Source organism: Camelina sativa, chromosome 19, assembly GCF_030686135.1.
Source record: "Camelina sativa cultivar CO46 ecotype springtype chromosome 19, ASM3068613v1".
In the NCBI taxonomy this organism is placed as follows: domain Eukaryota; kingdom Viridiplantae; phylum Streptophyta; class Magnoliopsida; order Brassicales; family Brassicaceae; genus Camelina; species Camelina sativa.
Genome location: NC_141898.1, coordinates 959,513 through 979,278, shown reverse-complemented (window position 1 = coordinate 979,278; position 19,766 = coordinate 959,513). Strand labels below are relative to the sequence as shown.

The following is a 19,766-nucleotide window of genomic DNA, read 5'->3' as shown; positions in this document are numbered from 1 at the left end:
GCTAAACGACCTTAAGTAAAGTAACAACTCAGATCAATCGAAAGCTCACAATACTACAAACAGTAATCAACATGGTTACCAATAATGCTCGACTTAAAGCCTCTTGAGAAAACAAAAAGTCTCTCTCTAGTCTCTATATTGGAAACTAATACAAAGCCATTGGCGATATTTCCCATGTTCTTGATTCCTTCTCTAAATCACATTGCCGATATGAACAATTGAATTCTCGCCTGTCCTCGTTCTTTCTCCTCTGGTCCATCAAGATCTCCAATGTTGTCGTGATATTCCTGTTAAGGGTGTATGTTAGCAATTGCACTAACCACAAAAGATAAAAAACCTATCGGTAACCGAGGGTTTACATTACAAACTTATGTCTCACAGTCCTTAGCACTAAGTCTTATGGTTTCAGTGAATCAAATTGTTCAAATGTTTTTATCCATGTCAAGTCAACTCACTAACTAATTAGTGTCTAGACTAAATTTAGGCGAGGGAAGAGAAGAAGAACCTGAAGAATCTGCTTGACATCAGTTTTACTAAGCTTCTGTTGCTTCAGTAACAGTTCGATCCGCGCTCTCATTCCAGAATGCCTACATCAAGTATTGATTACAAAATTAGTATGTCTGAAGCGAAAGCTCAGGAATGTATTTTTTTGGTGGGGTACTCTTTAAGGGTGGGACTTACTCAGAACACCATATATGGCCCAGAATAACAGCAATAAGCTGCAATTTCACAGAAAGCGTTACTCAAGATTAATAACAACTAGAAAAAGAAGATAAAAGCAAGTGTAGGAGGACTGTATAAGTGTCTAATGTAGCGTATGTACACATACGAGGCACTTTTGCCATTTCCCAGACGGACATGAAACTGGATATGATTAAACTTGGTCGAACCTGAAGACTGTAGAGGCCTGATTCTAGCTTCCGATTATATTTCTCATCTTCATCCAACTGATAAGCCAAAAACAATGAAATCAGTTCATCAACAGATTCAAGCTCAGAATGAATACATCAAATTTATGAAAATAATGGAGTGAAAATTACCTCAAGGTCATCAAGCTCAAGCTGGTCTAACCTCTCGGCCTCTGATTTAACCCTTTCAGAGTATCTGCCAAGTGAAAACAATAATGAGAGAGGAAACACAACTTTTAGGTAACTGCATTTCACCATAGTCGTCACCACTACAAAGAAGAAGCCTTGACTTTTTCATCGAATGCTTAAAATGGAATAGTATTGAAGAGAAACAGAACAGTTATATTACCTCATATACAGTTCCATGACCCGGTCAATCTTCTCAAACTCACTCTCCACAAATTTACTTAACAAACGATCTCTCCTAGAACCCCTTAGAATCCCAGCTGAAAAATACAGTCAGAAGCCAAGAAAACCAAAAAGAGTTAACATCAAGTACATGCAAGGAAAACACTGTTATTTATTTACATGAACATATGACTTTCCCTTCTTACCAAATAACGACGCAACCAGTGAAATAACCCGCTCCTCTAGCTCCTCCTTATACCTCTCCCTTTTGATACTCTTGTTCAGTGGAATCTAAAACATTCAAAGAACTGAACTAAATCAATATGGAAGTATGCCTCAGAATCACCTCCTTCACATCACTTTGTTCTTCTCAAGCATTTTCTAACAAACGATGGTAAGAAGAAACGGGAATGAAAAACTTGCCTTACCCATGAAAGCAGCAAACGCTGTTTTCAGTCCCATAACATCCACAAACCTCTCACATGCCGGTGGATAATTGGTCATGGCGAAGTCAAGAGCTCGAATTGCAGACCCGTAAGCATATTTCTTCTGCTTCATGATAATAATCATCAGCTCAACACCTTCAGCATTCACAAACCTCTCCTTGTTCTCCAATGGCATCAAGAGACAACACAAACAATCAAATAGATTCTCTAACATCTCTTCCTCGTCAGGAGTTTTAGGATCCTTGGACTTATACATGGCCACACCTTCAAGCACAGCGTCTACACCATTCATCTGCCCTAACCGTTTCTGATTCACCGTGCTGTTTTGAAGCAGAATCGCAAGAATCTCAGACGCGTACTGCTTGATTCCTTCGAATTCCCTCACCTTAATCTTCGTCAGAAGCCACCGCAATAGCTTCGTCCGTTCACACACCAATTCAGCTACAGAAGGCTTCACTTCCACCAAATTCTCAATTACCGTCAATGTTGCGTATATAGCTGTGGCTTCGTCTGGGTCTGCCTCAGACAAACGATTCATATTCTGAACCAAGAGCTCGAGCACGTTGTTTTCAACCAGCGCGTCGACTAACACACGCGCCTGGTCATCGTTATCCTCCAAGGCATCCTCGTCGGTCAGATCCTGAAGAAGCTGAACAACATCGTTGGCGATATCGGAGTTCTCATGGGAGAGGAGATTGACAATCGAAGGAACCGTATTGGAAGCGACAAGGTCCGGGTAAAGCTCCGGAGCTCCAGCGAGAACCTTGAGCTTTTGAAGATCGTCGTGTAGGTCAACCTCTGAGTCAGCGAACTTTTCTGGATTATCAATATACTTGAGACGAGCAGCTATGTTGTCCCTAAGACGCCGCTCGAAGGAGAGTACAAGCTTTTTTAGGGTTTTAAGATCAAGCGCTTCAACTGCATTGTGCGAAGACTTCTCAAGTGCTTCAAGGAGAGAAAGATCTACACCGCTACCTTCGTAACCATCAGACCCTCGATACGCCGGCGGCGGGGGACCATGTCCGGCGTCAATTGCTTTCCGTTTCCTGTTCTGATTCGAGACTTCCATGGTTATGCTCTCTCTCCCGGTCACAGACTAAAGATTTTGGTTAATAAGTAGAGGTGGAAGAGTTTGTCGGACTTTAAATTGGGCTTTTATATAATGAAGACTCATATTTGAGGCCCAATTATGTAACGGTGTCGTGTTGGAAGGAGAGAGATTTTTGTATTTAATTAAAAAATGGAAAAAATCTATCTTCTTCCTTTTATTTTGCGTCAAATCAAATCAATTAATGGCTTTTTGAACTTTAGAAAAGTTTTAAGATTTTATCCTAAGGAAGATGAGAAACCCTACACACTAAGCAATATCAGATCTTTCTCTCTCTGACGGAGACGGAGACGGAGACGGAGGGTGTAATCTTATAACTTGTGGTTCTCCGTTCGCCGGCGAGAAGATGGGATTTCTCTCCAACAAAATCCCCAGAGACGAAGTGAAACCAGGGGATCACATCTATTCATGGCGTCAGGCCTATGTTTACGCTCATCACGGTTCGATCTCACTCTTGATACCATTTACATTCCCACATTCATTGTTGACGCGAGATGATTCAGTTTCCAATTCGATTATTTGTTTGAGATTTTGCTGAAATTTCGAATTTGGGGAAGAGCTTATTTTGTTTTGATCCAAATCAATAGATTGTGATTTTATTAGCTGTTCCCTGTTACAAAGCTAGATTGTGATCCTTGATCGTCGTAAGACTCCACGAGGCTTTATTATTCTCATTGTAGGAGTTATTATATAGGTTTAAAATGCCTGAATTTGACTATGTGATTAGTGATTTTGTAGGAATCTATGTCGGTGATGGACAAGTCAACCATTTCACTCGTGGGGATGGTCAAGAGACTGGAACTGGGACTTTCTTGGACAAGATCGTTAGTTCATCCCATAATCATGGAGACAACCCTTGTCCTATTTGCGGAGAGCGACCCAATATTGGCGGTGTCATCTCTTCTTGCCTTGATTGTTTCCTTGCCGGAGGTGATCTCTATGTATTTGAGTACGGTGTCTCCCCTGCTATTTTTCTTGCGAAGCCTCGAGGTGGCGTCTGCACAATAGCACCTTCAGATCCTCCAGAAGAAGCCATCTACCGTGCTAATTTTCTCTTGCGAAATGGTTTTGGTGTGTACAATGTTTTCAAGAACAACTGTGAAGACTTTGCCATCTATTGCAAAACTGGTTTGCTAGTGGCGAACACCGACGTCGGAAGGAGCGGTCAAGCCGCTTCAATTGTTGCAGCTGGCAGTGTTCTTCTTTCTTCACCACTCAGGTTTGTTGCAGGTTTTGGTGGTCTGGCTGTCGCTGGCTATGGCATGTACTGTGCTAGTCGCTTGATTTCAGATATAGGCATGCGATGGGATGTGAGTAAAGTGCCTGTCGAGAGACTAGTTGCTGATGTGGCTGATAAGTCAGAGATGGAAGCTAAACCCGAAGATAAGATGACCACTTAATCCAAAACTGCCCACACCTGTATTACCATACTGGCTCCTTTTGGGAGTATTGTTTTATCTCTGATTGTAAATGTTGTGGAGGGAGTAAGAGAATCTGCTTCTGTTGTATCGAATTGTGCAACTTTATTTGTTATGTGATTATAAAATATTGAAACCTGGCTTTTTTTTGGTTAACTCTTAACTAAGATGATTCACTTTATTATATACAGAGCGTATATTGAACATAATGATACTACGATACTTCTTTCAACTTCATAACAAGTTTGTAAAGCAGTACGAACTAAAAAAGTGTCTCAGTCGTTCCCTTCCGGAAAGTTCACCAAGTATATAGCAACCAAAGTGGCTGCAGCTCCGACTAGTTGCAGTGAGGAGAAAGTCTCATCAAGGTACAGATACCTGGACACATCAGAAAGAACTAAATGACTAGAGAAACTTGTGATCAGAATCATGGATTTATCGTTTGCTGATTTTGGTCTTACCCAAAGATTGAGGCAAACATTGGTGTCAAGAAGGTGAGTGAGCTGAGTTTAGTTAGGCTTCCTGCAACAACAACAAAAAAGGCATCATAAAAGCGTCAGAGATCTCAAACCAAAAGCAGCAAAGACTCCTGAGAGAGGGGAGTGATATAGAACCTTTAGTAGCACTGTAGAAGTAAACACCGTAGCTAACTGCGCTGCCAAAAATGGACGTGTAAAGAAGTGCTATGACGTCATTTGTGGATAGATCTTGAAGACTGCCGCTAAAAACTGGGTCATGGTTTATAACGGAAACTGCCAAGAGAGGAAGGCCACCAATAACCATATGCTGCAGATAACATTTGAAACATGTTAGTTTGGTTGAGTTCTTGTAAGAACTCTCAGAGACAAGCCACTGAACAGAAATGAGAACAAGTAAGGTTTGAAAGGGCAGAGGATCGAGTAACATTACCCAACCGGTAGCCATAATTGGATCCGAGTATTTCGAGACCCATCGAACCATCACAGTACCAATAGCCATGCTCTGAGCTGCAAGAAGCATCCACCACTCTCCACTTCCCCACAAGGAAAAGTTAGTACCATCTGAAGTAACTGAGGGAACCTGTAGTGAATCAAACATATCCTCAAGTTGTAAGAACACTAGTCAGATACTAGCTCGGACTTGTTGTTATATAGATAAATTAAGTAGATCTTTTACCTCAAGAAGCAAAAGTCCAGCAACGCCGAGGAGCAAACCTCCAGCTCTCACTATTCCAATGGACTCACCAAACAAGAAAGATGCTAATACAGCTACAGTCAGTGGCTGAGAATCAATTATAACCTGCATCGCGACAGATTAGCAACCCAAAAGCATTTGTCCCTATTACTTTCTCAGGTGTTGCAATATAGTAGACACCAGAGAAAACAACTTACACTTCCTAAACCAGCGGAAGTTCTCTGTAACCCTTGAGCAAGAAATCCCTGAACCATCATCACCGTTCAGACAAGAATCTATCAAATTAACTCTTAAAAGAGTTGAGGTCAAGTAAGCAGACCTGGAAACAAGTGGCGTCCACAAGAGCAAAGAGAGCAATAGAGAGCCAAGCATTGAGTCCTCTAGGGAAAGGTCTGCCTTTGTAAACTGCAAACGCGACAAGCAACAAACCAGCAGGAATTAAACGAAACGCGGCCACGAAGAAAGGACCAGTAATAGGCAACACTTCCTTCATCGCCACCATCGCCGTTCCCCAGAAAAAGAAGGGTGAAATCAGAACCGTCCATTCAAGGAACGATCCTTCTCCGCCGCTCAAGATTCCGGAGCTCCGATCCTCCTCATCTTCTCCGTTATAGACGCATTCCACGTCTGATCCCATTCCGACGCAATCTACAGACGAAGACGACGGTGGTTCAGTCTCCTCCGTGCTTTTACTGCTTGTGGTGCTTCTCCGAACAACGGAATCTCCATTAATTCGACGTTTAGAGATCAAAACGAGATTATGCTTCGAGTCGAATCTGCTGTGTCGCAATGATCTAACCGAAGAGTTCGATAGATATCTGTTAGCAAAGCTCGAATTCGTTCGTTTAATAACAGAAAGGCAAGAGTTGGGAGAAGCAAAGAAGCAACTTGAAGAAGAAGAAGAAGCAGCAGCGATGGCCGACCATGGCCTCTCCATTGTTGCTTGTACTTTAGAACAAGAGAAAGGATAAACTTTTGTATCTTTTCGAGTTAACAGACAAGTAATAGCCACATGTTTCTCTGTGAAGAAAGATTGAATTTTTGTTTTCATCAGAGATACCCAAAGATCATTTCCGTTATATTAAAGTGTATAACTACACTTCCCAGTATATACATACAGGGTTTTAAGTCATGAAGAACAAAAAAAAGACAAGTCAAGATTTTGTTTAGTTCCTAGTGATCCAGAGTCGTGCCTTGTTGCCTTGTACTCTCAAACGTACGTTGTTCCAGAAGTTCTTTCTTCTGATTCACTCTGAAATAGTCCTGCAATAACACACACAAAGAAACCTGAAAGCTTAGATCTTTAAGAGAGGACTAAACTAGCCTGGGAAATTTACAGACTAAAGATCCCATAACAACTATTTTACCTTGAAATCTCAACCTCGAGTGAGAAACCCGCGAATGGAACCAGCCGTTCCACGCTTTCTAGCCTGCACATTATGATATTAGTGTAAAGAGAATCGCTGGACGATCTTTAGATTTTGATGTTAGATGATATTAAAGTTGACACCTTTTCTGTGTTAAACAAGTCCTCTGCAATGGCTTCCATCTGCTTCCTTTTCTTCTCTTCTTTCATAAAATCTGTCACGTCCCCGCTGTCGTATTCTCTGGCATCACGAAGCAAACAGTCAATAAAACATAGGGGAGAGATCATTATGAGCAAACGAGCAAGAGAAAAGACCCGGGATTACTTGTATGGATCCTTTGCAAAAGGTATTAGGCTACCGAAGCTGTTTCTGCATGTAACATTTCCCTAACAAAACAAAAACAAAACTCATCATCTCGCAAACACTACATATGTCTAGAATCCAAAGGTTCTGTTTTTACCTTTCTGAATCGCTTGAAGTCCACAACTCCTTCCTCTCCTGTAGAATGAACTTTTCTAGTTGGTCGCAAGTCCCTAACAATTAGATCTTGAGTGTATATAATCTCCGAGTTCCCAGTTTCAGCCTCATCATTCCGATCCCTTCGGATTGTCACACTATCACCTGAGTTCTTTTCGTCGATGAGGCCTCTATTTTCAGTATCTGCTAATAAGTTTACGGTTTTAAAATCATTCAAATTCATAGTTTCTTCCAATATCGTAACAGGACTATCCTCTATTATAATAGCAGCAGGCTTCTCTGGTGTTTCTGCCTTTTCAGTAGCATCAATCATATGAACGGACGATGTTGTTTCTTCCTCTTCGGCATCAGAATCCGCTACCACTGTCTCATCCGTAGAGCACGAAGATGAAATTACAACTACAAACAGAAAATGTGTCAAGATCCGTGCTTTGAGATTCATAGTCCCAAGAAAAGCACTCATATCTGGCTCTTTGTACTCACCGGAAGGTAGTATCAGTGAAGTCGAAGATAGATTTCCGGAAAAGACTGCGCATACTAAATCCATCTCGTTCACTCTAGATAACAGACTGAGATGCTTCAAACGGCCAAATTTGTCTCCTGAACTTTTCGGGATGACACATATTATGCGATTAATTTCTCCATACTGAGAATCCTGCAGAATTGATTACGGTTAGGGCTACCTACGGAAAGAGAAAATGAGCAAAAAAATTTAAAAGCACAAACCTGACTCATGGAGCTAATGTCTGCTATGGTAACAGTCTCTGCACCACATACTTTAAGTAAAGATGGGAAGCTGCAACCAAATATGTACTGCATAAAGAAAAAGGCATGCATGGGTAAATGCATAGTTCATCAATAATTAGCAAGACTAAGATCTACTGAGACCTATAAGAAAAATCACTTGGAACCATCAGTTGAATCTGATTCTTTTAGGGGAAAATAAGAGCTTATACCATGTCTACTGGCTCCAACACAAAGGTAAATCCTTCTAGACATTTTTCACGGACGTTTAATTCTACTACATCCACCAGAGCTTCTTCAATCATCACTGATGGTCTGTACCTAAGATAACGTTGATTATTTGAATCAGTAACAGCCGAATTTATTCTATTTTAATTCTATAATCAGAATTTATTTTATTTGAATACTCACTGGCTGTATCCAGGAATTTCGCTGCAGATACGTTTCTCTGCGAGAAGCTAGACAAACCAGTGAAGTTAAAAAACAATTAGCAGACAAGTAATGAAAATGAAATTCTCACACGTACCTTCACCCAATTTGTCAAAATGATTGGTTTTTTGGCTAAAATTGCCTTGACCAGAGCTTCATTCACTTGCATACGAGGTTCAAGAAGCACATGAGTGCACTCCTCACTCAAAGTAGGAGAAACATGAGCACCTACATATGGACATAGTTTCAGGGAATGTGGGTAATATGAAACTACATTAACCAGTTTTACTCCATGAGGGCAGCGGATAACTTTAAACACTAACCAATTGATGAAACTGCATCTTGTACCGACTGATCCACCTTAAAGGTCTCAGAGGAAGGGCAGAAGTAAAATACAAGCGGAACTAAGGAAAACCTGCAATGATATATTTCAAAAAGGGACGAATCTAAGCCATATTAAACGAAATTACAACCAAAATAAACATCACACTGACAAGTTTGGAATACCTGTAAGTTGCTGAACCTGTACCAAACGTGATAACATCTCCATCTTTGAGAATTTTCTCCTTATCAGGTAGCTCATGAACTTTTTCTTTTGGCCCCAGGTCAGTTTTGACAAAAGTCCCATACTTTGAGCAATCTTTGACACGGATAACAAATGAGGAGGTTTCATCAGAAGACTTGTTCCTCCGAGAGGTTGAAACAGCTGTTGCATCAAAAGTTAACTCTGCGTGGATCCTAGATACCCCCTTATCCTTATTGATAATTATATCACATCCTACAGAGAAACAAAAACCCCCATGATGAGGGCACAGAACACGAGCAAGAAGAAGACTAATGAAAGTTTTAAAATATTGAAGAATCTGTATCAATACCCTTTCGGCCAATCTTGTAAATCCCCTTTGTAAAGATATAGTATTTATCTTCACCTGATACACATAGATTCAAACCATTTTACAACGAATAAGGTTACAAAACAAGAAATTTTCTAAAAGCAAGACCAAAGCTAACACAAACGCACTTCTCAAGCATAAACCCAGAATAAATTTGGGGTTTTCGCTGACACATTCATCAGAAAACAGTTGCTAAAATGGTGAACAAACAACTAAAAACTAAAGCTGATGACAAATTTCACTGAAATAGTGATTCCAAGTTCATAGGATAGTTTTAGAACTGCAATTAATGGAGCAAAATGTTCGTAAAGATGAAAAATTTTAACAGGAAAAATATCAAACTCGTTCACTAGAAAGCCAATAGAATTCTAACGGAGAACAACACCTGAAAGTGGATCAACGGGAAAGAGACCCCAAACCATTGATTCGCTCCAATAATAAAAATTTGTTCGGAAGGGTTTTTGTTTTATGTAGTTGGTTTCTTCAGAAAGTCTTAAGACGGTGGTGCTCTTTACTGGGTTTTAAGGAGACCGGTTTTGTTAACCAAACTTAGTCCGGTTTTATGAAATTAAACTTGAGATTCTTTGGTTTATCTTGTTTTGGCTTCTTTATACCCAAAACTTTGAGTTGTAATCTAAAATTTTTTACCTCAATTTTAACAAACCCTAACTCAAATCCGAAAGAGAGGATTAGTTAATTGGGTTTTATAGATCTCGGTTTTGTATCTTAACCGATTAAAATCAAATTTGATGCCGGTTATTAAATAAACCAGAGACTTTAAGGTTCTCTATCTTGTTTCGAATAATCTGAAGCAAATTGATCTGTGGAAGAAGCAAAGGTCGAAAACAAATTCCATTCCCGGGAGCTGCAAACCAAAGTAAGCTCTTTCACTTAATCATCTTCTCGAAGTTTAAATGTGTATCCATTTAGGTGTGTTGTAATTTCGCTGAAGTTGGGATTGTTATCTCCAAGTAGCTAGTTTCTCTGGGTCTGTTTCGATGCAATAATGGGGATTCCTTTATAGTTTGGTGTAAAATTTGTTGGATTCCTTTATAATTCTGTTTGAAGCTCCCATTTTTGGAGATCAACTCGTTACTATGTTTATGGGGACAATAATATGATACAATGCCCATAAGGTGTTTGTCAAATTGCCTGCCTGAGAATTTTTGGGTTTGGAATCAGCAGTTTGGCTATTAACTCTTGTAAAGATCAGTAATTTCTCTGTTTCTTTTCAGCTAATTTGTGTTTCTATTTAGTTTGCAGTTGTAGTTACCAGCTTGGCTAGTCAGGAAAGGCTCAAGCGTATAAATTTATGGCATATGCAACAGGAATGACTCTTGCTTCAAGGAGTATCTTGCCTATTTGTTCCAGGAGCTTATCATCTCCCTTACGTGTCGCTTCTTTACTTGTTTTTACTGAGATATCCTCCTCCACTTTCTTCAGAAGGGTCCAAGTTCCTCACTTTTACTCCACTTCTACTACTCCTCTGTTCTCCTCTGCTAAGTGCTCAGTTCAATCTACTTCATCTCCTGAGACAGTAAGTCAAGCTGTTTCTCGCCCTAATGTAGTCGATATACTTGAAGAAAGAGGACTCCTCGAGTCAATCACTAGCAATAATCTCAGGTCTGCTTGTTCTGATCCTAAAGTAACTCCTCTAAGGGTCTACTGCGGATTTGATCCGACTGCTGAGAGTTTACACTTGGGTAATCTACTTGGTATCATTGTGCTTTCTTGGTTCCAAAGATGTGGACATCAAGCCGTTGGTTTAATTGGTGGTGCCACGGGACGGGTTGGTGATCCATCTGGTAAAAGCCTCGAAAGACCTGAGCTTGACGCTGATACACTGGAGAAAAACATTGCGGGGATTAAAAAAATCATTATCAAGATTCTTGGTAGTAATCCAAGTTCCAGCAGCTCTTATATGATTCTTAATAACTATGACTGGTGGAAAGATATGACAATGCTCGAATTTTTGAATAAAGTCGGTAGGTTTGCTAGGGTTGGTACTATGATGGCAAAGGAGAGTGTTAAGAAGAGATTAGAATCAGAACAAGGTATGAGCTACACCGAGTTCACTTATCAGTTGTTGCAAGCCTATGATTTTCTTCACCTGTTCAAGAACGAAGGGATCAATGTTCAGATAGGTGGCAGTGATCAATGGGGGAATATAACAGCTGGAACTGATTTGATCAGGAAGATTCTCCAAACAGAAGAAGCAGCTTACGGGCTAACGTTTCCTCTCCTATTGAAAAACGACGGGACGAAATTCGGGAAATCAGAAGATGGAGCAATCTGGCTCTCTCCTTCGATGCTATCGCCTTATAAGTTCTATCAGTACTTCTTCTCAGTTCCAGACGTTGATGTGATACGTTTCTTAAAGACCCTAACTTTTCTGAGTTTGGATGATATAAAGATCTTAGAAGATCAAATGAGCAAACCCGGGTATGTTCCTAACACTGCCCAAATCAAACTCGCTGAAGAAGTAACCAGATTTGTACATGGTGAAGAGGGTTTGAAGGAAGCCATAAAAGCAACAGAAGCTTTAAGACCAGGAGCTGAGACAAAGCTTGATTGGAACTTGATTGAGAGAATAGCAGAGGATATACCTTCTTGCTCACTGTCTATTGATCGAGTCTCGGGTTCATCTATTGTGGATCTATCGGTTTCTGCGGGTTTGTTTGAGAGCAAATCTGCTGCGAGGAGAATGTTGAAGCAAGGTGGGTTTTATATGAACAATGAGAGAGTGGATGATGAGAATAAGAGAGTTGAAGAAGAAGATATTGTTGAAGGGAAAGGTCTTGTTCTTTCTGCAGGCAAGAAGAATAAAGTGGTCGTTAGAATTTCCTGATTTTTTTTATAACAAATCTGTATTTTTTATTATTGTTTTTGTTATAACAGCATTGAATCATTAATTTTTCATAAGCTTCATATATTTTATATTTAATTTAAATACTCCAAGGTATTATTATTAACAATGATACGTTTTTGTGTTTGTATTAGTTGGTCTTATAGAGTTTGAAAGTATGAACTTTGAACATGAAGATCAATTTTCTCAACTCAAAATTTGAAACCGAAACTAAATCTGAGCTAAAATCAAAAGATGCTATCTTACTAGAAAACCAAATACAAACAGAACAATGACCATGGTAAACTGAATCACTTCTTGAAAGCTATAAAAAAAAAATCTTGATTGAACACTGTAAAGGCTTATTGGGGAATACTGGAGTACAAAAGATTGATTCCAGTAACAAAAGAACAAACCAGGTATCTTCCGGGATTTCAAACCAAGAAAAACATCTTCAAAAGCTAGTCCACAATGTTAGAACTTTGACAAGTATCGGATCGAAATTTTATGCTGCAGCAAGTAAGTTTCCATTTTCCGTTACCTTGGCTTCAGATTCCATCTCTTTAACTGCCCTTATAAGCCCCTGAGTAATCGCATTCAAGTGCAAGCCTTTCTGCTTCATCTCCTCAAACAGCATCTCTGCTTTTTTCCAATCCAAAGCTTTCAGGCAAAATGATTGTATCAGCTTATTGTACTCATCACCATTAGGCTGCACCCCAAAACGATCCATTTCTTTCAAAAGTTCCAGAGCTTCGTCATATTCTTCAATCTTGCAATAACCTCGGATAAGTGCGTGATATGTCACAGGACTAAGCTTCTTATGCTTCTTCTTCGCCTCTGCGAGAATCTCTTGAGCTTCGCTCATCAGCCCTCCTTTAGCATAACCGCTAATGATGACAGTGTATGTGTACACATCTGGTTTCAAACCTCTACTCTCCATCAACTTCAAAACCTCTTTAGCTTCATCCAGATCTCCAGATTTCGAATAAGCATGGACAATCAAATTGAAAACCGCATTCCCAGGAGCAGGCCCTTTAGAAATCATATCCAAAAGCAAAGATTTAGCGTCTTTAACATTTCTCATCCTGCATAAACTATGGAGAACATCAGAAAATGGTTTTATCCCTTGTCGCCTAGCTTCTCCAGACAAATCACCCAACAGCTCCTGAGCAAACGTAATAGTCCCATCGTTCTTAGAAAGAGCACTTATCAGAGTAGCCACAGATCTAGGAGGAGGGAATTTCTCTTTCGTCTTGGCCAATTCGTAAACTGAGTAAGCCTCTTCAGCCTTCCCTTCCTTACAAAACCAAGTTATGATGTTACCGATCTGTTCTCCCTCTGGCAACACACCACTCTCAAGCATTTTCTCACATACAGAGCATGCCCAAACCATAAACGACCGCTTACAAAGCGCCTCCAATGTCAAATAATATGTTTTCGCATTCGGAGTAAAGCCAAACTCTTCGGTTTTAGTAAACACATCAAAAGCAGCTTTGGATTTACCAATTTTCCCAAACAAGGCAATCAATTCATTCAATATCTCCAAATTCAAAACACAACTATTCTCCTTCTCACCAATCTCCTTAACCAAATCCCACAAACTATAAGCATCCATTCTACGTGTATCACTAGTAATAGCTACAAGAATAGATTCCACAAGCGAGGTGGTAACAGTAATCTCTTCTTTCTCAGTTGCCCATTTCAAAAACCTAATCAGATTCTTACCTGAAATTCCTGGGGATTCAAACACTCTTACCACAAAATCTAAGTGCAAGTCTACATTAAGCGCCTTAAGACCAACCTCCAAAGATTCCTCATCACTCCGTAACAGAGACAGGACAGATTCTAACTTTTCGTCATCAAATTGGTACACCTCGCTAACCTGAGAATCCCCCTTTTCTACAACGGATCCATCTTCAGAAGCTTCAATCGCAACAATCTCTGAATCTCCATCTTCACCAACACCACCAATGGCTTCAACAGAGAGACCACCATTTACATCAAAATCACCACTTTCTGCAACACCCAAATCGGAAAGATTCGATTTTTCAAGAGTAAGCTCTGCGGCTGACGAGATTGGCATCTCATCCGTGGGTAACGAGACTGGGTTCTCTTCCGTAGGAGGGCTCCCGGAGAAGAACCTGATGTTTCGAGTAGAAGCATTTCCAGACGACTCGAGGTATGAGAATCTGGAAATGGAGTTTAGCGATGGAGTCTGGGTCTTCTTCTTCGAGAATCGAGTCACGGCGAGGTTCCGAGTCGCATTTTGCGATCTCCAAAAAAGGGATCTCAACATTTTCTTCAGCAGCAGTTTCTGATTCTAAACCCAAAACCCTACTCTCTCTCTCTCTCTCTCTCTCTCTCTCTCTCTCTCTCTCTCTCAAGTTCAGATCTTTATTGCAATTAAAAAAAAAGAACTTTTTGTTACAAATTGCTTCAACCAAAATCAATTTTAATATGGTTCAACATAAACCGAAACAAACCAAACCAAGTGAAATAGAAATCAAAATCGAAATCGAAATCGAACCAAACCCAAAACCTAACCGGTTCTAAACCGAAGTAAGGTGCCAAACACCATCGAGAACAGTTGCAAAGAAACCAACATCAACAACAAAACCGCCGCCAAAAACGCAAGAATCTGCCAAGAACCGTAAACATAAACCTCAACCAATCTTCCAATCTTCACCTTCCACCGTCCGGTATAATAACGGTTAACATCCTCAATAGTCTTATCCAAAAACACAACTTTGGTCAACCTCACAGACTTGCTCATACCATTCCACATCTCTGCAGCTTCTTTATCACTCTTGAGACGGCTCACAAGCACGCCTTGTTCTCTAAGCAACCTAACGTCTTCTTCCGAATCGATTATTCCGTTAATGAGCTCTGTGTAACGAGTGAACACTAGTGGTCCTGAAGTGTTTGAAGCTTCGTAAGCGACGAGGTTTCTAAGAACTGTTTCTGTGTTGATGTCTAGGTTTATAACAGGGAGGTGAAAGTGACCCGAGTTTGAATCGAATGATACAGTTGAAACGTTACCGTTTGTTGTTGCTTTGAATCTAACTCCGGCTTTGTGGAGATCGGAGACTGATGGTATTGCGAGTTCTTCCACAAGAGGAGGCTTTTCGATATCCTGATCCGAAACCGATGATGATGAAGTTGTTGCTGCTTCGCGTTCTTGTCTTGTGAAGAGATAATCAGCTGAGAGTTTCAGAGCCATGAAGCCAGGAAGATTTGATATGATTCTCCAGGGGAATCTCAAGATTAGATCCGCAGTTTGAGACGCGAAAACCCTTTTGAATTGTTGCTTAATCTCTCCCAAAAACCTAACTGCTCTGTTTCCGCCATTGTCGCATGCTCTGTTTTCTTCTTCCTCGACTTCTTCTTCTTCTTCTTCGATTCTGGGAACGATCATCTGATACAAGAAGTCTAAGATATGATTACACTCATGAAGCTGAGCCTTTAAAATCTCATGATCGTCGAAACTGATAACTAGAGGAGAGAGATCTCTGCATAATCCCGTAAGAACAGAGACCAGGAGATCATCAGCTGATTCGATCGAATCAAGAGGGTTTTGAAACTCGAGTGTTCTCCTCAAAACGAAAAGAGGGATTTGATTCTCAATCATCATTATATCTCTAAGAATCTCGTTATGCCCAACTCTGTTAATCAAAGTCTCCACCTTTTTAAAACTGTAAATCTTGAGAAACTCGATCAAGAACGACGAATCTACCGCCATGATCCACAACAGAGTCTCTCCGTTAAACGCGATATACTTATGATAACAAGCTCGAATCTTAACCTCCATGGATTGTAATTTCTCTACAAGATCATGAAACCTGAAAGAGCTACTACATTGGTTTCGAATTTTTCTCGCGATCATTAGTTTATACCTCTCCATTTCGTGAAGCTCTGGTCTTAGACAGTGATAAGGTCCGATTGAAACCCGGTGAGGTGTGTATTTATCTGGATGGCTACACATTAATGCTTTAGGAACATTGAAAATGCTGACTGTGACTTGTTCGAGATCGTGTTCTTCAAGCTCTGCGTCGAGAGGTTTCCGAACATCGATTACCCATCGAGTTTCGTCAAAGCTGTGTTGCTCTGGAGATGTCATAATTGGTTTGTTAGGTAACATGATCTTTGATTTTTCTGAAGCAGAACTAGAAATCTTGACTCGAATCCGTCTTCTTCTTCTTTCAATCTGAGTGTAAACAGAAGACGAAGAATTCAGTTTTTCTTCTTTCTGCAGTTATGGTTTCATCTAAGCTTTACTCTGTTTCAATTGTATTGAAACGGTCATTAAGTTTCAATTCGATCTTTCATAGAGTATTTGGTTCGGGTGGATTGAGTCGGTTCAATTTAGCGGAGCAAACAAAAACTTATTGCTTGCTTCCTAATGATATAAGATCAAGAGTTGTTTATTATTTTTTATAAACATATTTTTATTTTTATTATGATTTTTCAATAGATTCAAAAAACAAGATAAAGTTGTAGATTTTAATATGTATTAGGGATAAATTGATAATCATTTGAAAAGTGAGAGGTTCTTCTTGAGTCACAGGTATTCCCAAGATCGATCTGAACTTAAACAGCAACATAGAGAATAAAAAATAGAACCTTTAATAGATAAAAGACTCACTATCCAGACATAAATTGCAGAACATTAATATTACATCAAAACTTTATCTTTTTGGTTTTGATCCTCTTGAAAACGGTAAGCTCACGTGGGAAATTGCATTTGCGATTCTTTTTGTTTTTTCCCCCAAAATGATTCACTTCGTCCTCAGTTCCAATTGCTGCTATAACTCTCTGAACTTCCTTGACAATCTCCTTGATAAAATCGGCTTCATAGCTGCCAAGAAAGAACAACATACTTCACATAAATTAAAAAACATACTTCAACATTTTCAGGAAAATTACAGAGAGAACATAACTATCTTTGGTTTTAATTAGAGGGAAAAGAAGAAGATGGATGGAGTGAGTGTGCGCTTAAAGTACCTCTTGCCTCCCAATGACAAACCCATCTTGTCGGAAATACATTCCAAGGCTTCTTTCCATTTCTTTATCTCATCTCCAGTAGATCCTTTCGCGAGAGTCCAGAATTTTTCACCAAACTCACCTGTCTGTTTTCTGATGTCTTCTGGCTCTACGTTGTAGAAGATTGGAATGACTAGGAGCTTTCCTTGATCCGCAAGTTTCTTCATAGTAACCAACTCATCCATACACCACGGCGACTCTGCATACCTATAATTAATACAAGATGATTTATATATGTTCCTTGAATCTTCTGGTTCAGTGAAGAAGATATTGGATAATCGTCAAGAGTGTGAAAGAATGAATAGTATAGACCTGGTAGAGAAGATGGCCAGCGCGATCTTCGACTCTTGAAGCCTTACAAAGAGATTTTTAAGGTCTTTGCCTCTCAGCTCGTATCTGTCTACGAAGATGTTTATCCCATTCCTTTCCAAGGCATCAATGAGGTGGCTCACGAAGCTATAACGCAATTCCTCTCCCCGGAAATTTAAGAACAGTTGATGCGATTGAGTGGAAGAGAAGACAGCCATCGTTGTTTGGAGGTTTGTATGAAATGAAGCACATTACGCTGTTAAATAAATTCTTCCAAACCCTTATTTGGCAGGCAGTGGAAGCAAATCCTCATCAGTCAAAGTCTTCTTTCTGTTTCTGACCCCATGGAATATGGGGGACAGGATAGTGAAATGAGAAAATATGGTGTAAAGGAGAATATATATTAGGGATCTCTTTGTAATTACTATATAGCAAAACCCGTGTGTATCACCCTATATATACCTTGTACATCATTTGTATAATAAAGGGTGGCTTAACCTACATGTGGCATACCAGGAGACTGTGGCACTTCCTTTAATACGACGCTGACCCCGAATTTCAATACGTTGCAAACTAATGAAAACTGTTTTAAGCAAGCAAAGACTACCAAAATGATTCTAAACCCAACTTAACATATCTGATCCTTGTATTGGACAAACAAGAACCCAATCTGGCCCATTGGGCCTGCCAGTCTTGTTCTGAACAAAAAGTAAAAGCAAAACACTAGCCGTTACGCAACACCAACTCACACTCTATCCGTGATCTATCCTACACCTGACTTCTAGGCCAGGGCACGAGACGGATACCCTTGAATTTTCTCATACCCTTTATCCGATCTGACTCTAACGGGTAATAGAAAAAAATTATTCGTATTCGATCCTTAAATAACGGGTACCCAGAAAAAAATAGTTGACCCTTTAAATACCCAACCCTTTACCCTTGCCCAGAAAAATGAATATCCGATAAAAAAAATTATCAATAATCGCAATAATAATTTCATATTCCAAAATCCGAAAAAGGAAAAATTCATAAATGTATGCAACATATAGGTCCAAAAATTCGAAAATTACAAACTTAAAAAGAAAAATAAAATATTAATTCAATTGGGCGTCCAATTGGACTAAATTGAATTTAGACTTTAACTTTAACTCTATAATATATTTATAAATTAATAATAAATAATAATAATACAAAATATTAAAGGGTATTTACGGGTCGGATAACAAAACGGATAAAGGGACGAGTAACAGGACGGATATTGAAAACTAAACCAATACTCTATAATCGTCCCTTACTCACGGGTAATATAATTATAATACTCTTTACTCGACCCTAAAGCTGCGGGTACCTTTTTTCGGGACGGATACGAGCCGAGTAACGGGTCGAATACGGGTAACGGGTATTAGTGCCCAGGCCTACTGACTTCTGTAAACCCCAACGGTCATATTTGGAAAAATCCGACCGTTTAAATTTCTCTTTATATATCATCCCACTCCGATGTTACCGATTCATAACTCACTACTCACTAGCTATCTTCTTCTTCTTGTCGATCTCAAAATCCAAAAATTTTAACAATCCGAATCAGATAAATCCAACATCATCATGGGTTTAATTCCTCAGCCACAAGAATCTAGCTTCTACACCCATAAACTCTTCCTCTTCTCAAACTACGTCCTCCTTGGTGCATCCTCAAGCTGCATCTTCCTCACTCTCTCTCTCCGTTTAATCCCTTCACTCTGCGGTTTCTTCCTCATCCTCCTCCACGCCACCACAATCGCAGCCGCCGTCTCTGGCTGTGCAGCCGTATCTTATGGCAAGAACCGGTGGTACGCAGCTCACATGATCACTACTGTCCTTACAGCCATTTTCCAAGGCTCAGTCTCTGTTCTTTTCTTCACCAACACTTCCAACTTCCTCGAGAGCCTTAACTCTTATGTCCGTGAGAAAGAAGCGTCTATGATCTTGAAACTAGCTGGCGGGCTCTGTGTTGTGATCTTTTGCCTTGAGTGGATCGTTCTTGTTCTCGCCTTCTTCTTGAAGTACTATGCTTATGTCGAAGGTGATGGTAATGGAGTTGCTATGAAGAGGACTGGTAAGGTTCAGAGTGACTTCCAAGTTTGAAGAAAGAATGACTTCTTGTAGTGATTTTGTTTGAGAGAAGAGAGTTTGTCTTGTATCAAATGTTAGTTTGATCTGTTTTTCAAGGTTTATATGTATTGAAGAATTAAATTGGTTGATTACTTTGTTGATGATTCTACATA

The 19,766-nt window shown here is 39.8% G+C and overlaps 8 protein-coding genes and 1 pseudogene across 13 annotated transcripts; 3 read left to right on the top strand and 6 right to left on the bottom strand.

The window, feature by feature from the left end:
• Nucleotides 1-11: 11 nt before the first annotated feature.
• Nucleotides 12-2,828, bottom strand: LOC104763887 (uncharacterized). 2 transcript variants are annotated; one of them, XR_015590990.1, is made up of 8 exons: nt 1,685-2,803; nt 1,463-1,547; nt 1,258-1,354; nt 1,041-1,104; nt 891-947; nt 682-719; nt 506-587; nt 12-287 (listed from the first exon to the last, which is right to left on the bottom strand). XR_015590990.1 is itself a non-coding variant. In XM_087501797.1 (8 exons), exons 1-8 carry the CDS (start codon nt 2,769-2,771, stop codon nt 198-200), a joined length of 1,605 nt encoding a protein of 534 aa, XP_087357923.1. In that variant the 5' UTR covers nt 2,772-2,828; the 3' UTR covers nt 12-197. The 2 variants fall into 2 exon arrangements, 1 of the variants encoding a protein (XP_087357923.1); XM_087501797.1 differs by having other exon boundaries at nt 1,680-2,828.
• A 131-nt stretch (nt 2,829-2,959) lies between these two features.
• Nucleotides 2,960-4,384, top strand: LOC104763885 (protein LEAD-SENSITIVE 1-like). 2 transcript variants are annotated; one of them, XM_010487287.3, is made up of 2 exons: nt 2,960-3,250; nt 3,549-4,384. In XM_010487287.3, exons 1-2 carry the CDS (start codon nt 3,157-3,159, stop codon nt 4,208-4,210), a joined length of 756 nt encoding a protein of 251 aa, XP_010485589.1. In that variant the 5' UTR covers nt 2,960-3,156; the 3' UTR covers nt 4,211-4,384. The 2 variants fall into 2 exon arrangements, with proteins under 2 accessions (XP_010485589.1, XP_087357922.1); XM_087501796.1 differs by having other exon boundaries at nt 2,975-3,250; nt 3,538-4,384.
• Nucleotides 4,333-6,599, bottom strand: LOC104763886 (WAT1-related protein At3g02690, chloroplastic). Its single transcript, XM_010487288.3, has 7 exons — nt 5,721-6,599; nt 5,599-5,646; nt 5,384-5,506; nt 5,138-5,287; nt 4,843-5,014; nt 4,690-4,750; nt 4,333-4,606 (listed from the first exon to the last, which is right to left on the bottom strand). Exons 1-7 carry the CDS (start codon nt 6,450-6,452, stop codon nt 4,504-4,506), a joined length of 1,389 nt encoding a protein of 462 aa, XP_010485590.2. The 5' UTR covers nt 6,453-6,599; the 3' UTR covers nt 4,333-4,503.
• Nucleotides 6,459-9,808, bottom strand: LOC104763884 (nibrin homolog). Of its 2 annotated transcripts, none has more exons than XM_010487286.3 (14): nt 9,697-9,808; nt 9,294-9,347; nt 8,926-9,196; nt 8,742-8,833; nt 8,516-8,646; nt 8,401-8,447; nt 8,202-8,310; nt 7,972-8,058; nt 7,729-7,900; nt 7,229-7,644; nt 7,093-7,154; nt 6,912-7,008; nt 6,769-6,831; nt 6,459-6,664 (listed from the first exon to the last, which is right to left on the bottom strand). In XM_010487286.3, exons 1-13 carry the CDS (start codon nt 9,731-9,733, stop codon nt 6,778-6,780), a joined length of 1,629 nt encoding a protein of 542 aa, XP_010485588.1. In that variant the 5' UTR covers nt 9,734-9,808; the 3' UTR covers nt 6,459-6,664; nt 6,769-6,777. The 2 variants fall into 2 exon arrangements, with proteins under 2 accessions (XP_010485588.1, XP_087357921.1); XM_087501795.1 differs by having other exon boundaries at nt 8,401-8,437; nt 9,697-9,806.
• A 149-nt stretch (nt 9,809-9,957) lies between these two features.
• LOC104763883 (tyrosine--tRNA ligase, chloroplastic/mitochondrial) lies at nt 9,958-12,286 on the top strand. Of its 2 annotated transcripts, none has more exons than XM_010487284.3 (2): nt 9,958-10,188; nt 10,568-12,286. In XM_010487284.3, the coding sequence occupies exon 2, from the start codon at nt 10,624-10,626 to the stop codon at nt 12,157-12,159; it is 1,536 nt and encodes a 511-aa protein (XP_010485586.1). In that variant the 5' UTR covers nt 9,958-10,188; nt 10,568-10,623; the 3' UTR covers nt 12,160-12,286. The 2 variants fall into 2 exon arrangements, with proteins under 2 accessions (XP_010485586.1, XP_010485587.1); XM_010487285.3 differs by having other exon boundaries at nt 10,077-10,188; nt 10,575-12,286.
• Nucleotides 12,287-12,394: 108 nt separating this feature from the next.
• LOC104763882 (small ribosomal subunit protein mS80 (rPPR6)) lies at nt 12,395-14,452 on the bottom strand. The gene has a single exon (XM_010487283.2). It carries the CDS (start codon nt 14,450-14,452, stop codon nt 12,662-12,664), a length of 1,791 nt encoding a protein of 596 aa, XP_010485585.1. The 3' UTR covers nt 12,395-12,661.
• On the bottom strand, nt 12,395-16,294 carry LOC104767303 (putative UPF0481 protein At3g02645 pseudogene; annotated as a pseudogene). The gene has a single exon (XR_015590989.1). The product of XR_015590989.1 is annotated as a putative UPF0481 protein At3g02645 pseudogene (transcript).
• A 370-nt stretch (nt 16,295-16,664) lies between these two features.
• Nucleotides 16,665-17,847, bottom strand: LOC104767302 (disease resistance protein RBA1-like). Its single transcript, XM_010491344.2, has 3 exons — nt 17,509-17,847; nt 17,158-17,403; nt 16,665-17,011 (listed from the first exon to the last, which is right to left on the bottom strand). The coding sequence occupies exons 1-3, from the start codon at nt 17,721-17,723 to the stop codon at nt 16,834-16,836; spliced, it is 639 nt and encodes a 212-aa protein (XP_010489646.1). The 5' UTR covers nt 17,724-17,847; the 3' UTR covers nt 16,665-16,833.
• A 1,158-nt stretch (nt 17,848-19,005) lies between these two features.
• Nucleotides 19,006-19,766, top strand: LOC104777359 (uncharacterized). The gene has a single exon (XM_019243918.2). It carries the CDS (start codon nt 19,108-19,110, stop codon nt 19,624-19,626), a length of 519 nt encoding a protein of 172 aa, XP_019099463.2. The 5' UTR covers nt 19,006-19,107; the 3' UTR covers nt 19,627-19,766.

Excerpts from the sequence above, each read along its gene's own strand:
- LOC104763887 (XM_087501797.1), bottom strand. The coding sequence starts at position 2,771 with ATGGAAGTCTCGAATCAGAACAGGAAACGGAAAGCAATTGACGCCGGA. Across the intron at positions 1,355-1,462 it reads ACTGGTTGCGTCGTTATTTG|CTGGGATTCTAAGGGGTTCT; the intron begins GTAAGAAGGGAA and ends TGTATTTTTCAG. Across the intron at positions 288-505 it reads ATGTCAAGCAGATTCTTCAG|GAATATCACGACAACATTGG; the intron begins GTTCTTCTTCTC and ends CACCCTTAACAG.
- LOC104763885 (XM_010487287.3), top strand. The coding sequence starts at position 3,157 with ATGGGATTTCTCTCCAACAAAATCCCCAGAGACGAAGTGAAACCAGGG. Across the intron at positions 3,251-3,548 it reads CTATGTTTACGCTCATCACG|GAATCTATGTCGGTGATGGA; the intron begins GTTCGATCTCAC and ends GTGATTTTGTAG.
- LOC104763886 (XM_010487288.3), bottom strand. The coding sequence starts at position 6,452 with ATGAAAACAAAAATTCAATCTTTCTTCACAGAGAAACATGTGGCTATT. Across the intron at positions 5,015-5,137 it reads CAATTATGGCTACCGGTTGG|CATATGGTTATTGGTGGCCT; the intron begins GTAATGTTACTC and ends TGTTATCTGCAG. Across the intron at positions 4,751-4,842 it reads CTTCTACAGTGCTACTAAAG|GAAGCCTAACTAAACTCAGC; the intron begins GTTCTATATCAC and ends TTGTTGTTGCAG.
- LOC104763884 (XM_010487286.3), bottom strand. The coding sequence starts at position 9,733 with ATGGTTTGGGGTCTCTTTCCCGTTGATCCACTTTCAG. Across the intron at positions 9,197-9,293 it reads TTACAAGATTGGCCGAAAGG|GATGTGATATAATTATCAAT; the intron begins GTATTGATACAG and ends GTTTCTCTGTAG. Across the intron at positions 8,311-8,400 it reads GAAATTCCTGGATACAGCCA|GTACAGACCATCAGTGATGA; the intron begins GTGAGTATTCAA and ends ACGTTATCTTAG.
- LOC104763883 (XM_010487284.3), top strand. The coding sequence starts at position 10,624 with ATGGCATATGCAACAGGAATGACTCTTGCTTCAAGGAGTATCTTGCCT.
- LOC104763882 (XM_010487283.2), bottom strand. The coding sequence starts at position 14,452 with ATGTTGAGATCCCTTTTTTGGAGATCGCAAAATGCGACTCGGAACCTC.
- LOC104767302 (XM_010491344.2), bottom strand. The coding sequence starts at position 17,723 with ATGGCTGTCTTCTCTTCCACTCAATCGCATCAACTGTTCTTAAATTTC. Across the intron at positions 17,404-17,508 it reads CTGGCCATCTTCTCTACCAG|GTATGCAGAGTCGCCGTGGT; the intron begins GTCTATACTATT and ends TATTAATTATAG. Across the intron at positions 17,012-17,157 it reads TTGTCATTGGGAGGCAAGAG|CTATGAAGCCGATTTTATCA; the intron begins GTACTTTAAGCG and ends CTTTCTTGGCAG.
- LOC104777359 (XM_019243918.2), top strand. The coding sequence starts at position 19,108 with ATGGGTTTAATTCCTCAGCCACAAGAATCTAGCTTCTACACCCATAAA.